At 30.4% G+C, this 23,260-nt stretch overlaps 5 protein-coding genes across 6 annotated transcripts; 2 read left to right on the forward strand and 3 right to left on the reverse strand.

Annotated features, from left to right (window-relative positions):
• Window positions 1-391: 391 nt before the first annotated feature.
• Fer3HCH (Ferritin 3 heavy chain homolog) lies at window positions 392-4,093 on the reverse strand. Of its 2 annotated transcripts, none has more exons than XM_088182450.1 (4): window positions 4,054-4,093; window positions 3,792-3,910; window positions 803-1,027; window positions 392-737 (listed from the first exon to the last, which is right to left on the reverse strand). In XM_088182450.1, exons 2-4 carry the CDS (start codon window positions 3,888-3,890, stop codon window positions 552-554), a joined length of 510 nt encoding a protein of 169 aa, XP_088038576.1. In that variant the 5' UTR covers window positions 3,891-3,910; window positions 4,054-4,093; the 3' UTR covers window positions 392-551. The 2 variants fall into 2 exon arrangements, with proteins under 2 accessions (XP_088038576.1, XP_088038575.1); XM_088182449.1 differs by having other exon boundaries at window positions 3,792-3,982.
• A 2,562-nt stretch (window positions 4,094-6,655) lies between these two features.
• Window positions 6,656-7,780, forward strand: APC10 (anaphase-promoting complex subunit 10). Its single transcript, XM_088183195.1, has 4 exons — window positions 6,656-6,712; window positions 6,788-6,899; window positions 6,957-7,193; window positions 7,495-7,780. Exons 2-4 carry the CDS (start codon window positions 6,800-6,802, stop codon window positions 7,704-7,706), a joined length of 549 nt encoding a protein of 182 aa, XP_088039321.1. The 5' UTR covers window positions 6,656-6,712; window positions 6,788-6,799; the 3' UTR covers window positions 7,707-7,780.
• Window positions 7,781-9,255: 1,475 nt separating this feature from the next.
• Window positions 9,256-10,203, reverse strand: LOC148236806 (RWD domain-containing protein 2B). The gene has a single exon (XM_088183194.1). The coding sequence runs from the start codon at window positions 10,126-10,128 to the stop codon at window positions 9,346-9,348; it is 783 nt and encodes a 260-aa protein (XP_088039320.1). The 5' UTR covers window positions 10,129-10,203; the 3' UTR covers window positions 9,256-9,345.
• A 96-nt stretch (window positions 10,204-10,299) lies between these two features.
• Window positions 10,300-20,598, forward strand: clos (closca). The gene is made up of 19 exons (XM_088182844.1): window positions 10,300-10,452; window positions 12,037-12,257; window positions 12,323-12,537; window positions 12,595-12,875; window positions 13,474-13,642; window positions 13,714-13,997; window positions 14,067-14,540; window positions 14,876-15,533; window positions 15,690-15,853; window positions 16,474-16,721; window positions 16,784-17,640; window positions 18,135-18,292; window positions 18,350-18,843; window positions 18,901-19,069; window positions 19,135-19,348; window positions 19,419-19,607; window positions 19,665-20,181; window positions 20,243-20,525; window positions 20,587-20,598. Exons 1-19 carry the CDS (start codon window positions 10,300-10,302, stop codon window positions 20,596-20,598), a joined length of 5,760 nt encoding a protein of 1,919 aa, XP_088038970.1.
• Window positions 20,599-22,217: 1,619 nt separating this feature from the next.
• RpL31 (ribosomal protein L31) lies at window positions 22,218-23,165 on the reverse strand. Its single transcript, XM_088183380.1, has 2 exons — window positions 22,818-23,165; window positions 22,218-22,394 (listed from the first exon to the last, which is right to left on the reverse strand). The coding sequence occupies exons 1-2, from the start codon at window positions 23,039-23,041 to the stop codon at window positions 22,244-22,246; spliced, it is 375 nt and encodes a 124-aa protein (XP_088039506.1). The 5' UTR covers window positions 23,042-23,165; the 3' UTR covers window positions 22,218-22,243.
• Between the last annotated feature and the right edge of the window lie 95 nt (window positions 23,166-23,260).

Here is a 23,260-nt window from a genome sequence, read left to right on the forward strand (position 1 = left end):
CTGTTAAACGCGTAGAAAATATTCAAACATCAATCGATGTGTTTCGCTGGTCCTTCAAAGCCCTAGTAAGCCGCAATTCTACAAGGGTCAGGTTCGCACGTTGTTGATTATCGGGATACGTGAACTGGTTTGTACTGAGGTCTGAATCCAAAAACGTATATTTGTGTTTAACTATTTATTAAATTTGGCACATTCCGACCATCCCGTAAGGACGGTTGGAGCTGATTAACAGTCAAACCTTAAACATTTTCTATCGCCGTAAGACGGTGTTCGCGAACGAACACAACATGCGAAACGGGTGTCAATACACGCAAATAAAAAAATAGACAGTAAAATAAAACAAACGTATTTTGTTATATAGCATTATTTTAATAATAAAAAATACTTTAAGCAAAGTTTATAGTTTTATTAATGCCCATAAATATTATACAGTAACTATAAATGTATAAATTGACTCAAAATTCCCAATAATATCAACCATATCGATTTCTCACAAAAGGCGAATTTTTACTAACACATCAATAAAGAAAAAAGCCTTTTCCATTCTACAATTATTCTTCTTGGAAATGTTTATCGAACATATAGACTCCAAGTCCATCGCCGACCCTTTTTAGGTTCGTAACATGATCTCCAATTTCTTTCATAGAATCCACCTGTTCTTCCAAGAACTCCTCTATGAAATCGCAAAGATTCGCGTCTCCGTGTTCCCCTCCAATGAAATGAATTTTTAGAAGACTCTACAACGAAAAAGCATTATAAAAATTTGCAATTTAAAAATAGCGAATAAATAAAATAATTTCACCTTATTGACTTTCTTTTCTAAATTGAGAGCTTCTTCCATCGCTTCTAACGGCGTACCCCAATCAGCCTTTATTGGTGCTATTATGTCTTTATATATAATTAGACCACCTCTTTTATTCTGATATTTCATTAGTTTCATTGCGTGTTCTTTTTCTTCAGATGAAGCTTTTAAAAAGTATTTGTGCAATCCTGGCAATGCGATGTCAACTCTATCCATGTAATATGCCTGGAAGTTTCAAAAACTATATATATAGAAGATAATTTTGTTAATAAAACATAGACATGTTTTGGGTACTAAAGATTTTGATATTTAGTGTTGAATCGATAAATGAAGAAGAGGGTTTTTAATTTTATATGTTTAAGACAGTGAAAAATGTTTGGTAAATTAATGTTAATGCGATAATAGTTTTTCAATACATACATAATAGGGTTAATAGTAATAATACACAATGTAAATAAAGTATATATTTACAGGCAATGAAAAAGTGACTCACCAAATCAGACAAATTTTTTTATAACATAAATATCAAACAACAACAATTACATGAAACATGAATTTAAAAAAGCAACGTCATTGTTTTTATATATCACGCAATAGTTTTCGCATGGTGTTCTTAATAACTTGCGACAATTGAGATAAACAATCTTGTCGTTAAAATTAAACGTGACACATGTAGTAAAAAACGTAAAATATTTAATAAGGCTCAATTGTACGGATAGGTTTTTTATTTTATAACTTAATGTTTGAATTCGTCTAATCACGGAATCGTCTAATCACGGGTAGATTCTATAAATAAAAACATTGTTTTCAAAACAATCAGAAATACAGATCCGCATTTACCATTAGTTTATAATTTTAGTCCCCCGGTTAGTTTCTTGAGATAATAATAATATAGAAAAACCATATAGGCGCTGTTGTAAAAGTTTATTTGTCAGTAAAATTTAGAAAATATTTTAACTGCGCGACCAAGTTTAATTTTGATAAAACAGAAACTTACGAGTAAAATATCCGAAAAATTCACGATGCGCGTTTAAATGTTCATTTACACTTTTTATATAAACTCAAATGTAAATGCTTCTTCATTTATTATCGTATTTTGACATTTTCATTGCGCCTCATTTCACAAATTTAGATAAACAGATCGGGTTTTTTTATTTATGAGGTAATTTTTTTCCTGTTTGTAGTATATATGCGTTATTTTAAATAAATACACTTGTTATTATTATTATATTATAATAAAATATGTTAATATTATAAATAAAAATAATATTTCTTTCTAGAACTTTTTTATCTGATGAAGTTATGTGGGTCGGGATAGATTGTCGTTTTAATTTGGGCAACGGTGCTAAAAAATTTTGGTAGCGCTAATTTAGTGCAGGCGTCGAAGCACTTATTAAAAATCAATGAATATTTGTTATAATCGATGCATTGCTATAATATTAATATGTCTTGAAAAATCATTAAAATATTTACATTGTAACAAAAAAAACGAAGTAAGAAATGTTAAATTCGCGCATATTTGCGATCAAGTGCCACACAAACCATCCGCCGATAAAATGTTTATGTTTATATCATAGTGATCTTTTGAATGTCTATTTTGGTGAATTTCCAGTCGCCTATGCGGCAAACAAACATGTACTTAAGTAATTACCTGAAGTTAAGAATAGGTCTCTATGTTTTTACAATATAATACGCGAAACATCGATTTATAATCTTTTTTTAAATCCATAGATCCTGATTGTCGTTGTTTAAATTCTGACACGCTAATTTAGTTTGAAATGTATACTCCTGATGAACATGCAGCAAATTAAAAAAACACGAGAGCAATTGTCCGTGAGAGCAATAGTCCCTGAGTGCAATTGTCCTGAGAGCAAGTGTCCTTGAAAGCAACTGTCCTGAGAGCACTTGTCGTAGGAGCAATTGTCCCGAGAGCAAATGTCCATTTACCATCTAAAACATCCATGGCCATAACAACTGATAGCCGACAAAGAAAATTATGAAAAAAACTTTGTAATTGCCGAAATTTCAGATATTACTCATATTTTTAAGTTTATATTTAGCATCTGTAGACTTTATCAATTTTTATTTATCTTTTTTAAATCAAAACTAATAAATTTAAATCTATAATACTTTTAGCATACTGAGTTATAGTTTTTTGGCAGCAGGAAAAATTATAATGAAACTTCCTACTTAGTTAATAAAGTCAGAGCTTTACTAACAGTATATCAAAAAGTTATTGAATGTTTATGACAAATTTATTGACCATTTATAATTATTAACTGACCGTATATTAATACCATAACTGACCATTAAGTTTGATACCGATTTTAAATCACATCTCTAGTCTAAACTATATGTTAAAGGAAAATTAATTTATGAATCATTTTCAGAATGCGGAACCAATTAAATAGCTATATAATATATAATAGCTGTTATACATACACAACATATTTTTTCGTTTTGTGAGTTAATGTTTGAAAAATAAAAATAAATATTATTGCATATAAATTTATTTTAAGATGCATTAAGTCTCTACAAAATAAATTTTCAATATGCTTCTCAGACTTCAATAAATACTTAAATGTATACGAATACTACGAATGTTATTCTATTTTATGATAACTATAGGGTATCAAAGTGTTGATAAAAGCTTTTCAGATATAACTTGTATATACATAAGTTTCTTTAAAACCAAGTGAACTACTTTTTTTGCAAAATAGTGAACATTAACGTCACCTAACTTGTTTTAATCAAAAACTGATAATATATATGAACCATAAAACAAATGAAAATTCAAAATCTAACTGCTTTTTCTGAGACTATGCAAGTGATGATTTAATTTTCAACTCAAATTATTAATTGTAATTGTTTTGGGATATTGCTCAAATTAAGACGAATTTGCGCAACACTTTTAAATTTATATATGCGCAGTTTTACGACTCATAATATAATATTAATACATAAAAGAATAATATCATAATTTATTTACCATCGACAAATAGGTGTAGCTGGCAAACAATTCCATATTGATTTGGCTGTTGATAGCGTTCTCGCAGTTTTCGTGAAAATTCTGACGCACTTGACTCATCGTGGAAGCTTGCAATTGCGCTGAAATCAGTAACTTTCGTGAAAATCCAAGTAGACTCGACGATAGGCGATTCATGTTTTAGTATTTCGGCTCTAAACAAAAGCGAGCTATGTACGTTGTGTTAAAAGGTACAATATTTACGTTACGAATGGACAATACGTACTGTAGCTACGTGTTCGATTCGAAACGAGTGAAGTACGTATGCGGTGTATAGCTATATTCGCGCCTGCGTGTTCACCGAAAGAATTACAATATGACTTATGCAGGCATATCAAACTTTCGGACTGTTATTACTATATATCTTTAAACATATGCTAGTTTAATCGATTTGTTTCGTCGTTTAGATACACTGCTATTTTACGTAAAAAAATATTGATGTTCACTTGGCCGCGTAATGAAATATTTTAAAATTAAATTCCTTATTGGTATATAAATATGTCACTTATATGTTTGTATAAAATAAATGTGAATATTTTTACGCATTAAAATAGTTATAAACATTTCCACTGATAAACTTAAAAAAATGTAAAATGATTGACGTATTTTAAAATAAATATTTTATTTTTTCTCCAAGACATAAAGAAAATAAAACAATTGTAGAAGTATAAATATTTATACATTATATTAATGTTTTACTTTATTTATTATGCTTTATAAATAAGAAAAAAAAATTCCATATGGCAAAAATAATTATTTTATTATTTCAAATTTTTATTTTTGGCGTAAAGGTGAATGCCCTGAAGTTTTGACAAATAAACTACCAAATACTAATAAACTAAATTAGATCGTAATGCATTACGAAAATATGCGTCATAGGGAAATACATTGTATGAATAATATATTTTAAATTGGGTTATTTAATTTATTTAATAGTAAAGTGTAAAATAATCTAATATACTGATGGGGAAAAAATAACTCTACGTAAAATTAGAGTTATTAATAATAAATTTATTATTGACTAATTTAAACCCAATATATTCAATAACTGCCTCTATGCCACATTTATTTTACTAGTGATGTAAAATTTCACATTAATGGTGATTCTGTGATATTAATTAAATCTCTCATATCCTACATTCAAACAATGGCTAATAATAAGTAATATTCAGTCAGAAACATTCGTTTTCTTGGTTTGTGGTTCAGTAAAACGTAATATTTTTTGGCGTACTTTATCTTGTTCGGTAGTAGTAAATTGCTTAATATTTATGTTTAGATCACACAATTCAGTTATATATATACAGTAGACCAGTGAGCGTCACATCTTTCACTTTTTATCCAAAACACACAAACGCTGAAATTAGCACGATGATTCTGTAGGAGTTGACAACCAGTTACTGTGATATTACATATATATATATATATATTTTTTTATTTATTTGGTGCGAAATATTTTTTTTATTGCCGGAAGTGACACAGACTAAAAACCTTGAAATGAGCATTGCCGCTTCAACAAGAGAAGCGAGAATGTATCGCTTCTCAACCAAAGATGATTTTGACTTACCCTTTTCACAATTGCATAACTTTACTCTAGTTTTTTCGACACCTGCATTTTACTGTACATAAATCGGTATAAATTATATATCTGTGTGCATTAAACTGTATATGAAACAGCTCTTTCGGCATGTAACTGGCTAAAAAGTTGACACAGTTTTATCCCTTCCTATAAAATTTGCAATTATGAGTTTATGTAAAATTACGTATCAAAGTATTTCTAGAAGTGCGAGTGATGAAGATAGGTTTAAAATGTGTAATATAATAGATACAGCTGTCTAATGTAAGGTGACCAGATTTTGAAAATATCAAAGGATACTAAATAAAGGTTGTCTCAGAAATGTTCGAGGACAAAGGAGGACAACATTTTTGAGGAGAACGTCTTGTCAACTTATTTTATGCTATGAAGATTTGACTAGATTGTACTAATTTGTATCACACTAAAATAATATGACACTCCAAAGAACATATACTACGCAGGGTTTTGATATGAGCGAAGAAATGATTCAGTTACTTAGTACTTAAAAATATTATTTACTCAAATACCTTTAAGCGCGTTAATTTACACAATGGCCACCCGATGGTTCATTATAAATATAGTCGAGCAGGAAGGAGACTTTGGCGCATGAGACGCTGCTGGTGTTCCTTGACCGTTGGCTGTTGCAAATATATTGGCTATTTTCTAAATAAATCAGAATATATCCTAAATTAACAAATATTAATTGAATACTGTAATTTTCGTTTTAAAATATGTAATTTTACTTTGCTTTTCTGTTTTATACACGTGTTTATGTATACTTTTATATTTTATGTACATTAAAATTATTACTCATATTTATATCTTCTCTGGGACAAAATAATGTTTAAAATGTTTTATTTAATAATCGATTATTTGAAGCGAGGTTCTCCCGAGATTTGAAGTGAACGGTGAACGAGGCTCTACAGCCGTTGTCCATCCGTCGAAGACCACCAAAAAATGTGCCGCCCTCCGCTGCCGTCACGTCAGTGTTACCAGAATGCCACCAAGTTTTTTCTAAAATAAAATAAATACATAAACATAGCCTCCCTCCAGGAGTTTTATCCCTTTGAGTATAAAATAAAACCAAGACCCTCAAATGGGAGAAATGACATACGCCTGGTTCTTAAAAAATATAATCTTGGTTTCGAAAACATTTGCAAGATCGTATTACTTTTTTTATTTTTTATTATATAAAATAATGTTTAGCTCTATTTTTAAATTTAAAAAACATGTATTGAAAAAATATTTTGTAGTAGCAACACTGAACACCAACTGTCAGTTTTGTTTTCAACACGAATGGCGGGCGCTGATTGTAGACTTTCTTGTTGATATTTCAATTATTAAACAAATGTACGAAAATTTGATAACACATACTTAACTATTTAAGATCTAATAAAAAATGAGCGCCCCCGAAAGAGATCCTTTAGCCGGTGAACGCGCTGGAGCCGTAAGAGAGGTGGGACTTCACGCTATATGGACGCTATCTTCATGCAAGCCAGGTATTGACTAACAATTTAAAAATATATTTTAAATATCTAAAGTTTATTTCCCTTTAGGTTTCGGTATCGATCAGCTGAGAGACGATTGCATGGACACCTATTGGCAATCGGACGGTCAGCTGCCGCACTTAGTAAACATACAGTTTCAACGAAAAACTGTAATAAATCAAATATATATTTACACCGACTATAAACTGGACGAGAGTTACACTCCTAGTAGAATATCGATAAGAGCCGGTACGCATTTTAACGATTTACAAGAAGTCGAGGTTATAGAATTAAGTGAGCCTACAGGTAAGGATCTTTTTAAATAAATTAAAATACCTATACTTAATATATATTAACACTTCAATTTATATGTTTATGCAAATTTAATAATAAACTTTCATTGTTTATTGAGTCATATCTTAATAAAAGTAAATGTGCCAGGAAACACCAACATTGTATACGTGGTTGCCACATTTTATAACTATAATGGAACAAAACATCGCTTGTAGTTGGTTATCAGTGGATTTTTTAAGCAATTTTGTGTTTCTATATTTAATCAATTAAAAAATAATACTTTAATAATGACTTGTATTTAATTATTTTTTAGGTTGGGTGTTGATTCCTATTAAAGATATACACGAAAGGCCGATTAGGACATTCATGATACAGATAGCAGTAGTTAGCAATCATCAAAACGGAAGAGATACACACATGCGACAAATAAAAATACATTCTCCGTGCGAGGGAAGAGGATTAGCAATGGACGACTTTGGAACATCGACATCTTTTCAGTTTCAAAAATTCAGTACTATCAGATAATTTGTATAAAATAAATTAATTATTATTACCAATGTAATATTATAAAATAAACAATTAAATGTATAATAAATTGATCCATTGATATTAATCCAAGAACAACACTACAAATAATCTCTTTGGCACAAAAACGAATTGACAGTATTCAAGTATTGTGTGAAATTACACTCAGCTGGATATTTATGAAAAAATACTAAGAGTTTTTGTGGCAAAATATCTATGTTTTTGCAGAGGTGTGTAGTTTTTAAAATTTGTCATGAATGTTTATTGGAAAGCTTGGGATTACACAATTATTCAATAATTTAATTCATATATACACTGATTTAATCTTTTATCGATGATTTTATTAAATGTAAGCACTAGAACTGATAATTTTCACTGGAAAGACTAAGATTTTACTACTTTTGAGGATTGAGAATTACTTCTCAGAAGTAAAAAATTCACGTCAAAAGCAATAAAACTCATCGTATTTTTAGTGGAAACGCTGCTATAACTAAAAAATCGACTAGAACAATAATATTATATATGTACGTTAGCAAAAATGTAATAACGGCAGCAAATTGAATTTCCCTACAATAACAAAATTGATTAGTTTTGTAAAAAAAATTGTAACCCCTGAAATTTGTTTGTATATTATAATAGAAAAAATAAACTATATCTAAAAATGAGACCTTAAGGCAAAAAATAATGATATATTTAAAATCAGCCCATAATTTATATATAAATCAGGTTATATAATCTATGTGGCAAATTAAATTACGTATTTATGTTGGTGCCAGTATCTGGAAATATTAAAATAAAAACGTGTTATGGAAATATTGTGCAATCTTTCCATATGCCTAGAAAAAATGTTCATAAAAATAGTTTTTTAATATCAAAAAATACTTTTTTTATGTAAAAAAATTCATGAAAAAATCGATTATATCCTTAAAAAACTATACATAGAATACATTAATTCATCAATGTTTATCTAAAAATAATTAAATTATTAATTGGACATTCTCCAGTTTTTTTTTATAATTGCAACATTTTCGCAGTATTGCCAAATATGACATTATACGGTAGTTTTAAAATATCTATGGAACAATAAATATTTTTATATAATAATATAGCAATTCTACATAATGATCAATTTAAATGTAAATGTTAATAGTGTAATTTTGTTTATTTTAATATATTCAATGTGTTGTGTTGAATCGTCGATTATAAACAGTGAGATTGATAGAACAGCCAAAAGATTAACACTTAATTTTTATGTGAATTTACAAAACAGATATGTTTTAAATAAAGGTAATAGTTTACATTTATACAATATTTTGAAAAATACTTAGTAATATAATATAATATATTGTTATTGTTATAGTTAGTAACTCGGATACAAAAGCAATACAAGACAAGGTTAAAAAATTTAGGGAAACAACGTTAAGACGGTTGCGTGACGTGAAGAATCATTACAATTACCATTATACCACATATGGTAGAAATTTACATCAGTTAGCTGAAGCAGGTGAGAAAGTAAATTAAAACATACTAGAGCAAGGAGAACAAGGTATCGAAAAGTGAAAGGTGTATTGTATCATATATGGTTTAAAACATGGCTTATGCAATAAAATATTTGTATTGCACTATTCTTTATCACTTTTTATGTTCGGCCATTCACTCCAAAATAGTCTATAAATATATAACTGCAATTGTGTTCCTCCAAATATTTATAAAATTTTCCCATGTCCATGTGATAACTGTTGCCGGACTGAAACGAGATCTCCTCAAAACACTCGAATTTTCGATCAAAGATCTCGTTCGGAGGCGTTTCTTCTTTCTTCTTTACGCCAATTTTTTTCCAATTCATTCCTTTAATGTAAGACCACCATTCTTCGCAAGCTGACAGCTCTCCCTCGACGCAAACGATACCCGGCTTACCGGCGAGCATGAAACCAGTTAAATCGAATTGTCCGGCTAATGATAGAATATCGCTCCGTTTCGATTTATTATAAATGTGGTGCGATAAAATCCATAGTCGTCCATATTGTTTGATGTCGTTCTTTTCTTTTTTCACTTCTTCACTTTTCGTAATGAAATATTGCTCGGCGTTGTCTTGCAGCCACGTTATGATGGTGTAAATGCAAGGTTCGCCGCGATCCAACGATTCAACATACTTGTTTAAATTGTCGTTCAATTGTCGTTGAACTGTCCTGTGCAACGAATCGGAGCGTACGAATACGTCCGGAGGAGCTATCGGGTAATCCGGATTGAGTTCGGCGCTCAACTCTGCCGTCGCGGATCCAATGCTCAATTTGAATTGTAAATAAACATTAGAATCAATGGAGTTGTCTATGTGCAATTCTCCCGGTCCGGGAAACATGGCTCTCAACACTTCCAGCTCGTCTTGCTTCTGACAGAATAAGTCTTCGGCCAAATCGGACATATTCACGTGTACAATCGCTATATACTGTTTGACATGTTGTTTGACGTTTAGTAGCCCCTGTGAGAATAAACATAACACCTAAAACATTGACCATTGACAATTTTATGTATCTTATAATTAATTATATTTATTACAGATGTATACCGCTTTGAAAGATTTGACCAAATTGGAATGTTAAAAACGCAAAAATTAAGGGATATTACGATATTTTCGCACAATATTATCGAAGGGATGTTAAATCAAACATACTTGTACTCGGCTATCATATTACACGATTACCAGAGCGATGGAAATACATTAGCTATATATCAATTTCTTCCAAAAGTAATTTGTTAAGTATAATATGTTTATAATTTTATATATATATTTTAAAAATATTATAAATACCTCTGGAATATAATAGAGCTGCGTTTGTGAATACATGCGCATGGTCTAACAATTTAACGCCAGTGCGCTCTACATATAATAGACTACAGTGGCGGTTCGTCCATATGGGCTGTGGGGTTGCAGCCCTCCCACTATAAAATCAATGTTCCTGTTTATGTATATAACTTAATTAAGGCAATTATTATTGTCTAGTATAATATCTTACATAGTACAAATTTAACTTTTGTTAAAGATATTTTATTCAATATTTTAACTTTTTTGCTGCAGCCCCTCCACTAGAAACTCTTACGAACTACCACTATCTTATAACTAAAGACAAAAAACTAAATGTTTTAATTTACAACAAAGTTAAATAAATCAATACATTTTAAATCATTGCCGATTAAAAATATCTCGAACTCTCTGTATTAAATATGAAAAATATCTATCTCTGCAAAAAAATTTAGTAATAAGATTACTCTTTTTAAATGCGAATTTCACCCTTTATTTTGTTGATGATGCTTCTTGTTGACTCGACGGATAGTAAACGACTGGCACCAGACCACATTCCCGCATTTTAATTTCACAAATATGCGTTGAAACAATGTGCAAAATCACAACTCATGAAACGTATTACAAGACAAAAAACAAGTTATTATCGTATAGGGCAGAAGTCTTATTTTATGGTAAGCTACCCTTCATCTGTAGCAGGCTCGACGAGAGGAGATGGGGACCAGCCGATATTAATAACTAGGGCCCGGTTAAATTTTTATTAAGTGAAAAAATTTAAAAAAAAATTTAATTCTGGCGATCGGACTATATATTTTATTTTTTATCGAGTATTGGATCTCCATTTCTTTATCTATTATATATAAGCACCGGGGTCTGATTTTTCTCTCGGCGGCCCTGATCCATAGTAACAAACAGCGCAGGATTTTTCGCACTTTAAGCAACTTCCTAGCCGAGTTGCACATTGACTGCGTGCGCGAATCCAAGCTATACTTAACTTCCTACCTAGGCTTTCGTTAGAGACAATCGCACTAATTAAAACCCAGCACGAATTTATCGATGGCCCTCAGTATCTTAAAGAAATGTCTACTTACATAATTATTTGTGTGCTCTAAGATAAACTAGCTAGAAAAATGAAAAATATACTACATATTTAGTTTCGTGTTCAGCTACAAACATCTTTTTTTGTGTCTATTGTTCTATATTTTAATGTGTCATATTCAATTTAAACACATTGTCAATATGCCTCCTATAATAAAGAAAAACATATAAGAATTTAACATTTTTTTTTATATTGTGTTTTTATCTTATTTACCTCTTATCTTGTGTTGCATTGAAAATAACTTATTTTCTATAATATATTAAGTATCATCAGTTTTATTGTTTTTTACTAAATAAAAGCCCAATGTTTTGTTGTCATGATAATATAAAATAGTAGAATAAAAACTATATCGGATAGAATAAACATAATAATAGTTCCATTCAATGTAAAATACAATAATATTTACTTTTTTAATGTACATATTTTTTTAGATGAATACATGGAACTTGTTAAAAACTGAAGAAATTCCTAGATCTTATAAAGTACGGTCTCTAGCGGTGCCCGACGGAACTTTACTAGTTATTGCGATTAGTATTTTAAAAGCTTCCGCTAATATCTGTAACGGAATGATTGTGTTTCAATTAAATGACAATAATAAACTATTTAACATCCAAACGTTAAAGACTAGCTTTTTTACAGAGATTGCTCTATGGTAATAATTTTTCTTTGAAATTAAATTAATATATTTTTCATGTTGTTTATAGTAAGTTATTTTAGGAAAAGTCAGCATAACATATATCTAATGGCAGCCATCGATCACGAAAATCAAGGCACGAAAATAATATACGAATCTAAGAATCCAATATATTGTTGGAAAGGAAAACATTTCGACCTTCTTCAGAACATACCATCAAAAAATGCTAGAAAAATCATGCCATTTCAGATTGGATCGTCGGATTTTATTGGCATTGCTTTTCATAATGACAACTATGGTAATAATTCTTAAAAATATTATTTCTATTTTATAATTATTAATTAAACGAATTTAGGAGAAGAGAAGATATATTCAGAAATCTTTAAGTATGAAGTCCATCAACAGGAATTCGTTTCGTTTCAAAAGCTAGCAACGAAAGCCGCAATCGATATAGCATTTTTTGGATTCAAATCAAGCACGTCAACGGAAGCTTTTATTATTATAGTCAATGAATATAGAGCAAAAATAGAAACAGATACATATTTTATTTCTATTATATATAAATATGAAAATGGCATATTTATGCCGTTTCAGAATCTACCTGCGAACGATATCAAAAGATGGCTTCCTTTTATTGTACGTATTATACAGATGCAGCAGAGAATCCAGACAATAAAAAAAAAACCATTATTACAATGGTGCTAAAATCTCCAGTTTGTCCCATCTTAGACTAGTCCTCTTCCATGAAAGCTATTCCTTGACCTTTTCCATAACGGTCCCAATTTTCAATCCGCTTCTAGTGACACTCTTTACAAAGTCTGATATTGAGTTTATGAGTTATCGCTTCCAGTACTACATTAAATACCATAGTGGACAGTACATCTCCTTGCCAACTGACTACTTCATTTTTTGCTAATAGATTTATGCGTGTAACTTATTATGCTTCTTTAATAGTTCTGTTGATAAAGTTTGTTCTGAATGCATTCCTTATACTTCTCTTTCTTCATAGTTTGATTTTTCCCTTGCTATTACTGCGATTTAGAAGTATGTTGGTAAAATAATTACTGTTCTTAAAATGGTATTAAATACACAGCCAAATGAAGCACACATATTTCATTTATTCCTTCGTCTGACCGAATACATAATGTCCTAAAAATGTCTTGTTTCTCTGTCACGTTCTATACAATACATTTTAAATTTAAATTAATAATACTTTAGACTTTCTATTTAATAGGGAAAATATGGCGAATTTATATTGATTGGAATATCGAAATATAACGAAATTAGATTATTTCAATATAATGGATGGCTTTTTGTTGAAATTGAGTCTGGATTTAGCAGCGGTTCTACGCTAGAAAATAAAATAATTAATAGTTTTATGTTTTATGATGATCCTATAATGGGTAAGTAGCTAAGTACATTTTTTAATATTATTGAAATTATTTTGAATTAAATTATAGTTTTCATTTAACAGCAATAACACACAGCATTGAAGGAGAATCAATTTGCTATTTTTATACACCGATATTTAGATTTACACAGCCCGTGCAACAAATTAAAAGCCATGTATACAATTGGTGTAAAAGCGTGCAAGAAATGTTGACGTGCTTAGATTATCAATATTTTAAATCAAATGAAGTTTTAGCTGACATAAATAAACGGTTGGATGATTATTATACAAAGATGAAGATTGACTATAAGAAAAATAATACGATACATTTGGAAAATGTTGTTATAAGTAGAATCGAAACTATGGCGGTGCATAAAATATTAGGTTACTTATATCCGTATATAATTTACATATTAATTAGGATTTTTATTTTTTAGATTTATTCAAATGATTTTGAATTTAACAAAAATTCAGTTGAAAATATTAACTATTTAATGGAATCGTTTAATTCACAAATTAAATCAACAAAATCATTAAATGAGATAATGTCCAATGCGATTTCTAATGAGGGTGATATTGTTGTCGATTCACTTCATATCAAAGAGTTGAAATTAAACTGTGATCCAGAAAAGTGCCAATTTAAAAACATTAATTTGACTACGTTGAACGGAAAGGACTTTAAAAAGTTTCAAAGCGAAGCTGTATACATAAACGACGGAATGGCGCAATATAAAAAGATTGTTATAGACAATTTGATTGTTAAAAATAAATTAAATGTCAGAAAAATAAATAATAGAACGATAAGTACTATTGAAAAAATGTTACTCAATGCTGCTGAAAATAATGGTGTTGTTGTAAAAGGTACAGTTTATATGGAAAAGGGATTTTCATTATCAGGCCGATTGATGAATGTAAGTATTTTATTTGATTCTTTACAAATATAAAATTGAATGTATGCTTACTCTGCGCCTTTTGATTGATCTAAATTATATTTTGCATAGTTACTCTATAGGACCGTGTTCAAAAAATAAAAAGCCATATTCTAAAGATCTTACAATTTTCTTTAATGTACAGAGTTAAGAACAAAGCGAAATCGCTCTGAAAGCAAAAAAATCTCTATAAGAGAAATTTTGTTTCTAGTAAATTTTTGTATTAAAAAAATATTCATATTTTTGCTTGACAGCTTGTCAATGTATACTTATTTTAAATTTTTCAATCTTATACTAATAAGTAAAAATATTTGTAGATTCAATTCAATGATGAATCCATCCTCCTGAAAACTGGAAATCAACATCTAAAAGGTCACTTCGTAATTCCTATCATGAAATCTTCTATATTAGAGGCAGCTAAAATAAACGATATAGTCGTAGAAGATTTTAAGAGGAGTATCAATAGTGAAAACAAAACGACTGATTTTGCTTTTAATTTAGAAAAATTAACTGTCGACGATATATTTATTGCAAAGACTGTAAATAACATAAATTTTAACAACCTGAACGATCGTTTATTGCGATTGGTTGGCGATCAAGATGTACGAGGAAAATTTAAAGTCGGAACATTGAACACTAGGAAAATTGCCATAAATAATGTAAACTCTAAAAACAATTTCAATCAGATTGTGAAAATAAACGGAGGAGAGTATATAATTGAGCAAGATATACATTTTGAAAAGATGATTACCAACAATTTAAATATAACATCTCGTCTCAATAATATAGAAGTTAAAAATGGAAGATTAGACGTATTACTTTTGAATTCTGAAGAAGAACAAAGAGTCACCGGCGATAAGTTGTTCAGAAACGTCGAGCTGATGGGTCCGATTAATTTGTTAGGTAAAATTGATCAGGGTATTTTGGAAAAGAAGAATCCTATCACGATGATCGAAGAACCGTTGAATCTCATAGGTATTATTGTAATCAGTGGTGGCCGGTAAAACATTGTGTCTTAGTCGCACGATCGCAAAAACACTGTGCAACTTAGACATAATGTTTCACCGGCCATCACTGATTGTAATGTTAATAATGCAATTTTGTTGTAAATAATATTTTAATGTGTTTTAGGTGATTTTATAATTGTTGGTAATGTTTCAATTGAAAATATGCTAACTTGCGAAAATCTTATGAACGAAGAATTGGACTTTTCTGTTAAACGTCTTCAGCAAAGAGGTTTACGATTGACGGATAGCGAAATCGATGTTCCATTTATATTTCTGCAACCGATAGAAGTAGGTTGAATTTGTAATATAATATGAGTTATAATTCCCAACTTTTGATAATCATTTTTACTGTAAAAACCTGATATACATAGACTTGCTACCATTATTAGATTAATTACTACCCCTTTCTTTAAAATAACAATCAATAACATTAAATATATCCTCACTTCTTGTATTTTCTGTTAGAGGATGATAAAACAAAAAGCTTCATTGTCTTTCAAATACCTTACAATAATAATATTAATATCTCTGCTTTCATCAACCTAAACAGCAAAATTTTTACTATTTTTAATTCTACCTATTACTGTCACTTCAACATCGTCAAATATGTCCAGAATTCTTCAATAAGTATTAACGTTCAAAGAAATGTAGCAAGTATAGATAGTGTCTATTTTCTACATGTATTTTTTTCCACACCAACGCTGAATGTTATATTTTATGCAGAGAGAAGTTAAACCCTATTATTATTTCGCGTACTACAGCTTTAAATAAGATCATTACGTACAATGTATAATATCTATTATAATCAATAATAGACATGCAATTAAAAATGATGTTTAATAAAATTGTCAAAATTGAATAATGATCAATAAAACTACAGACTAAAGACTAAACCAATAATATTTAAGGTACGTCATCTCGTAGCTGACAATTTAAATGGAATAAACCCTTCCTCTTGGATAATGGCTAATACACCTGAAACTAGAGAAATTACTGGGAAAAAAACGTTTAATAACGATCTCAACATAAATGGTGATTGCTCTATTCAAAGGACAATCAATGGAGTCAATATTACAGAATTTGATAACATTTTAAGAACTGTGGGAGATCAAGAGATTAGTGCAAAAATGTTTATAGAAAATTTAACAGCAACAGCGTAAGTCTCAATTTAGATATAACTATATAAATCTATATTTAATTGTGTTTTATTTTATTTAGTATAAATTGTGATGATGTGACATTTGGTAATAAATCGTGGAAGTCTCTAATATTTTCCAATGATAACATAGAAATCAACGAAGCAGTTATAAGTTCTCATGCATTGGTGTATGATTATATGCATTCAGATAGTATCCATATAAACGGTACAATCAATGGATTCAATATCAGCCATATCATCAATGATTCCGTGGTAAAAAATGAGTCTAACATTAAATTATACGGACATATGACATTTAACGAGTTTACTATTGAGAACTTACCGGATGAATCGTTAATTGCAAAACTAGGCATACCAAAAGTGGACCTAAAAACGTTAAATTATTCCAAGTATATACACATTGAAGGTGATTTATTTTTGGATTCACTTCCGAATATTAAAAATGTCTTCTTCGAACACTCAATTTCTGGAATATCGGCTCGTGACTTTGGAAACAATTGGATGCTTTCGACTGGAGATCAAGTGATTCACGGACATTTAACTATCAATAATTTTGAATGCATGAATGGGATTGAGATCGAAAACGGTTTTATAAATGATGTTAACGTGTCGCAGTTGTTCAATAACGTTGTTTGGATTAACGAAGATGCTAAATTGGGTGATGTGATTTTCAAAAAGCCACCCATCATAATGAATCAACTGATTCTAGACGGAGTTATTAATGATGGTATAATACCGACTGATTTCGTGCTGAAAGGAGAATATCCTTATCGGATTAGTGGACATAAAATATTAAAGAAAAACTTGTACGTTGACAAGAATATTGTGACACCATCTGTTTCTAGTGTTAATTTAAATGATTATTGCCAGGTTTTGGAGTTTGATGAAAATTATAAGAGTAGCTGGACTATCACTGGTAATATAATGTAGAGTGGGGCAAAAGTGTGCACTTAAAATTTTGTACCATGTACGAGGGTGAGTCAAATGAAAACCTTTAATTGGTTTTATCTTGTGATTTATTGAACGAAAAAGGTAAAAATGAAAATCATTTTCCACGTAGTACCAAAAATGCACAACACAATGTTTTCAACACTTAGATAGAGCATGGATACTTGGTAAGTGAGTTAGTGCGTGTTGTAAGTGAATTTTCGTCAAGCCAGTGAGTGGTGATAACCAAGTGTCAGGTCCTTTACACTGGTCTTTGGATGAAACCTGGACAAATAGGACAGTAAACTAATTTAAGACCAATAGCATTATTGTTTAGCTCTGCCTCAAGTACATCCCTTAGTGGAAACCTAACTTAAATGTTATTAAAATGGTTATTGATTTAAAGTGCCTACTTTTATCCCACTCCAGAATATTAAATTAATGTAAATTAATTTATTAATTATTGTTATTATTGATTTTTAGGTGATTTATATTTGGAATATGAGCCACAAGTTAATTTCTTGGGTGAATATGCAATGTCAGATTTGATGAACAATTTGTGGTTCACTGATACTCCATATAGAACTAAAAACAACTATAATTTCAATCAAATAATATTTAAAAATGATGTTACACTCAAAGTGAGTTTTATAAATATGTAGTGAAAATGTAAGATTTTTATCCTCCTTAATTTACAGGGCTATTTAAACAACATCGATTTGAACATTTTACCTCATACATACTTCAGTCTTACTACTGATCAAGAATTGGCAAATTCATATTATTTTTATGAAATTTATGCTGATTTCATAACAGCTCCTGAGGCTATAGTCGAAGGATACTTTCAAGGACTAAAACTTGAAGATTTTTATTTGAACGCTTTACGTACGGAAGGCGATCAAGTGATTCGTATTCCGTTACGATTTGAAACAATTTCGGGCAATATAAGTATAGATGGAGCTATAAACGGTAAAAATTTAGCAAAGGATATGATGCTAATAGATAAACCTAATTATGTACCAGGACGTAAAATATACATAGGAGATGTTACAGCTAATAATTTGTATATAAATTATGTACAAGGTATTGATATAGAATATTGGATGAACAATATAATCCGAAAATGGAATAATTCCAATAATGTCATCGGAGGAGTTAAAAGGATTAGATTTGCTAACATCAAAAATTTAAAGTAAGTAAATATAATTTATTATATAGTATTCGATCTAACTAATCCTTATTATTTTAGCATATTGGATACTTTGAATGACAAACCTCCAAATTTTATTTATAAAAATTATAATGGTATACAAATATTTCCAAACAGTATTACATTCCGTAATAATACATATTTTAAAAATATATTTACAAAAGGAAGAATCAATGATATTGATATAACATCGATGTTTGAGAATCTAGTTAGTTGGAAATATTTTTAATACAATATATCAACAAGTAAATAACATTATTTCTAACAATTTAGATCTATAAAAATGCTAAAAATCAAGTGATTCAATCGCCAAAGATTATATCAACAATGAGTACTCGCAATGTTTATATTCAAGGGCTTTTCCAAGGATACGATTTTAAAACATTACTTGATGAATTGACTCATGGTGGAGATTATGATTTTTTTTTAAGAGAATTTCAGAAATTAGCAAATCGTTCCTTTGTATTAGTTGAACAATATGATAAACGTAATATTAATACAATAAAATGAATTATATGACATACACATATATTATTATTTGTATATATAAATTTCAGTTTTATTCAAAGATCTCGACGATACTGAAACAATCACAACAATACCGGGTAATATAGAAGCAGTTACATCTATGAAGATTGTATTATTAAACACCAATTATATAGCTATCGGAATAAGAAATATCGATCATTCCGATATATATTTCTATAAATGGGATGAATCAATCAAAAACTTCGTATTTGACAAAGGTAACCCAAATTATTTTATTTAAAATTATTATTGATTAACCTAACTTATATTTTTAGATATACCACCACTAAATGTCAACGATGTTATATTAAACTTAGTGTCTATAGAAAATGAGAAACAATCCGCTCTTTATATTGTGACCGTTAACAACAAAACTCATGAGCACACCAATTACTTATTTGTATTTATGGTACTTCAAGGTTTTGTGAAAATGCAGCAGTTCTTAAGCGGCACAGTAACAGCTTTAGTACCGCTTAAAAAAGATCTACTAAGCTGTGTTCTTTCAATACATTTATATGAAACTGCAAAGTTATATTGTCTAGGAGAGCAAAACATTCTCGTTCTGCATCAAACGGTTAATATTATGAACAGTGCCTTATTAAAGATAGTCGAATCAGGAAGTGACACATATCTAGTCGTTGCAAAACACGAAGGTGTTTCAATATTAAGCTGGATCGGTCCTGATCTTAAATTGATTCAAACTTTACCTATATCAAATAATATTGATGCTACTGAATGGAACGACGACCTTTTTATTGTAACTGCAAATAATAAAGCAGTGGCAATTTACAGGTATTTTTTATAAGCTTTATATATAACACATCATTCAATAATTGTTAAATTAAACTTTCAGATATCATCTTAAAACTAGACGTTTGCAAGAGACGAAAACTATAATGTATCAACAACGCGTCAAACGTGTCAATTTAATCCGCTTCGGAAATGAACAACTATTTATGAGCGTATTGGTAGAAGAAAGTTCGAATTATAATAAGTTAATATTTAACAAATACCATCATTTGTCGGGCTTTAAATATAAATTTGCACATTACATTTATACAACTAATGTGAAAGCTGTACATAAATTACATAATTATAATGAATTATTTATTATTATTGAATCATCAAATCAAGTTGTTATATTAAGATCATATTTTCTTAATTAATTAATATAATTTAATTATTGTTATATTGTAGAATTTATTATAAATTGTTAATTGTTGAAAGTTTTTTTTATTTACCTGTGTGGTCATTTTGAAGATCAAGTTTAACTCTCAGAAGTTCAAAGTAATTGCTAGGCTGGACCAGATCGGATAATTGAAACGGCTGCTATTCTGGCTCGAAGGTTGTTTGTGCTGATTTAGCGAAAGCTCCTGCTGGATTAAAGTTTGGGCTATCATGTATTTCTAGTCGAAAGCAAAGTTCTGATGAAAGTGACTTTCTATGTGTTATAGATAATATACAACTAGAGAAAGAGGGAGATCAACAACCTTACTCTCCTATTTCTTAACTAATCTGTATGGCTTAAGGCAGAATTGTTATTTGTTTTTTAATTACCTAATTAATCTTTTAAGTTGTTTGTAATTATCCATTTGTTCTGAATTGTGTAAGTTCGATAATAAGAAAATTGTAAGGTATTTGGTTGGCCATATTTTGGTGTCCGGTTATCATATAAAATTAAATCAGCCATAATTTTTTCTTTTTAGAAAATTTTTGGCGGTGGAAGTTTTTGTATAAAAAACTCAATTTATTAAAAATAATATTTTTAATAATCAATTTAAAATTTTTTAGCAAATAATAACTTGGTATTTTTTTATAAATCGCACATATGCTAAAAGTAAGGCTTCATTTCCTTGCAAAGTTGACTTATCAAGCTGTATAGAAAGCCTAAATTAGATCTTAAATACTCACACAGTGAGTTGAACACTTTGGAGCCATTTCATATGCATATATTCTTGCCAATGCATACTGTACTTCCAGACATGTTCACTTTCCAATATCTGCAGGTTAAAATCTCAGTATATTTGACCGCCCCTCAGTTTGTTATATAGCAAACGAAATTATAAAACAAGTATGAAAGACTTTTCATAAATTTCAGTCTTTTTTCTTAATGCCACAGGATCGTTCTATTGCCTGCAATTGCGCTCAAACCTGCTACCGCCCCCCTGGATTGCTCCACCACCCAGAGGGCAGTAATGCCCACTTTGGGAATCACTGATCAATTACATAGTTGTCATCTTCATTCTTACAATTGGTCACGTTTCAAAACGTATTATTGAATACAGTGGTACTTTGATTTTCGTCGTGTTTTTATGCTAAAAATTTCGTCTGTTTTCATTGGTTGCCTCGGATTGCATCGGCATACGCGACGTACGCGCTGCGCAGTGTTGCGTTGTTTCTAGTGTGAGCATCTAGCCCGCCCGTCTAGCCAAACAATTCCATTGCTTGCCAGTGTTAAGTGTTTTTGTGCTTTTTTTTTTATTGATTATGAGCGTTAATACATACTACAAATAATTGCCTCGGTTTCAGATTTGAAAGATTGTTTTCGGACAGATTATCGACGAAAACCGAGGTACCACTGTAAATAGCATAAAATGTATTTGTTTGAAACTCGCAAAATAGAAAGTATAGACAAATGAAACGACCAACAAAATAGACAACCTGCGAACTACTTAATGTTTCAAAATTTCATTCAACACTATTTCGCATAATAAAAAAATAAACCCTCAGTGAAGGTCTCAAAAATATGTTTATTTTTTAAAGTTAAAAATACTAATTGAATTTTTACAAGTGGAAAGGGTTACGTGATGATTAAAGAAACAACAGTAAACTTTTTAAATATTTAATATAAAAGTTATTCTTGGTTGGCGTCAACATTTTCTGTTTGTAAGCCTTTAAGAGTGGGCACAGGCACGTATGTAACCAAAGTGAACAGTTTGTTAGCTGAATCTTCATCGTCGTTGCGGCGTCTCGACAGCCTAACGCGAACTCTGAAGGGAACATTTCTGAAAAATCAAAAAAAAAAACACGTCAATGACCCAAAAGTAGCATATACAAACTTATGAAACATGTGTTTATATAATATCAGACCCGTCAAAATCATATCTAAATATTACCATTTGAATCACCTATTATCCTATCATATGTAACAAAACGAAGTTATGTTTGTTACGAAAACAAATAAATAATTCACCGTGTTGCCATATCACAAACTGTCAAAATTATATTTCATGAAGTTGGTATCACGTGTTTATATTCAAATTATACACTTGTCACAATATTAGAACTTTGAATACTGGTAATAAATACATATCAGCCATACCACACCAACTACTTCACTAAGAGTCAACGTCATTGCACAATCGAAAGCCACTAAGGTACTGACCGACTTTAAGGTTATGTTAGTTGTCAACGATTCGAAAACATACCTGATTCCCTTGGACCAGAGGAACTTGTTTAGTCTGGTGTCGACGCGCACGTCGGGGGTGCCCATTTGTTTCTCGGCGAATTTGCGGATCTCCTTGATTGCCCTGGGGGCCCTCTTTTTGAGGCCGACGCCGTGTAACCTCTTGTGGAGGTTAACGGTGTACTCGCGGGTGACCACCTCGCTCATCGCCGACTTGCTCTTCTTTTCGCCCTTCGTCTTCACCATGGCTGGTCGGGGGGTTTCGCTTCTGTCTATACAGCGACTTTCGAGTCGTCAAAGGCCCTCTACGACGAGGATGCCTTCGGATTATCGCGCTGACGGCCGGCCGCGGGACGTCAAAACGTAAAGGAACGCAGGGTGGCCAACTGCGTTGACACTTGCGGTCGTAGCGAAAATTCGCGGCCATGACCACCTCTATTGCACAAACTATAAATTAAAATTATA

The sequence above is a fragment of the Plectrocnemia conspersa genome, unplaced genomic scaffold, assembly GCF_051122295.1.
Source record: "Plectrocnemia conspersa isolate PC_06_02 unplaced genomic scaffold, ASM5112229v1 ptg000003l, whole genome shotgun sequence".
NCBI lineage: Eukaryota > Metazoa > Arthropoda > Insecta > Trichoptera > Polycentropodidae > Plectrocnemia > Plectrocnemia conspersa.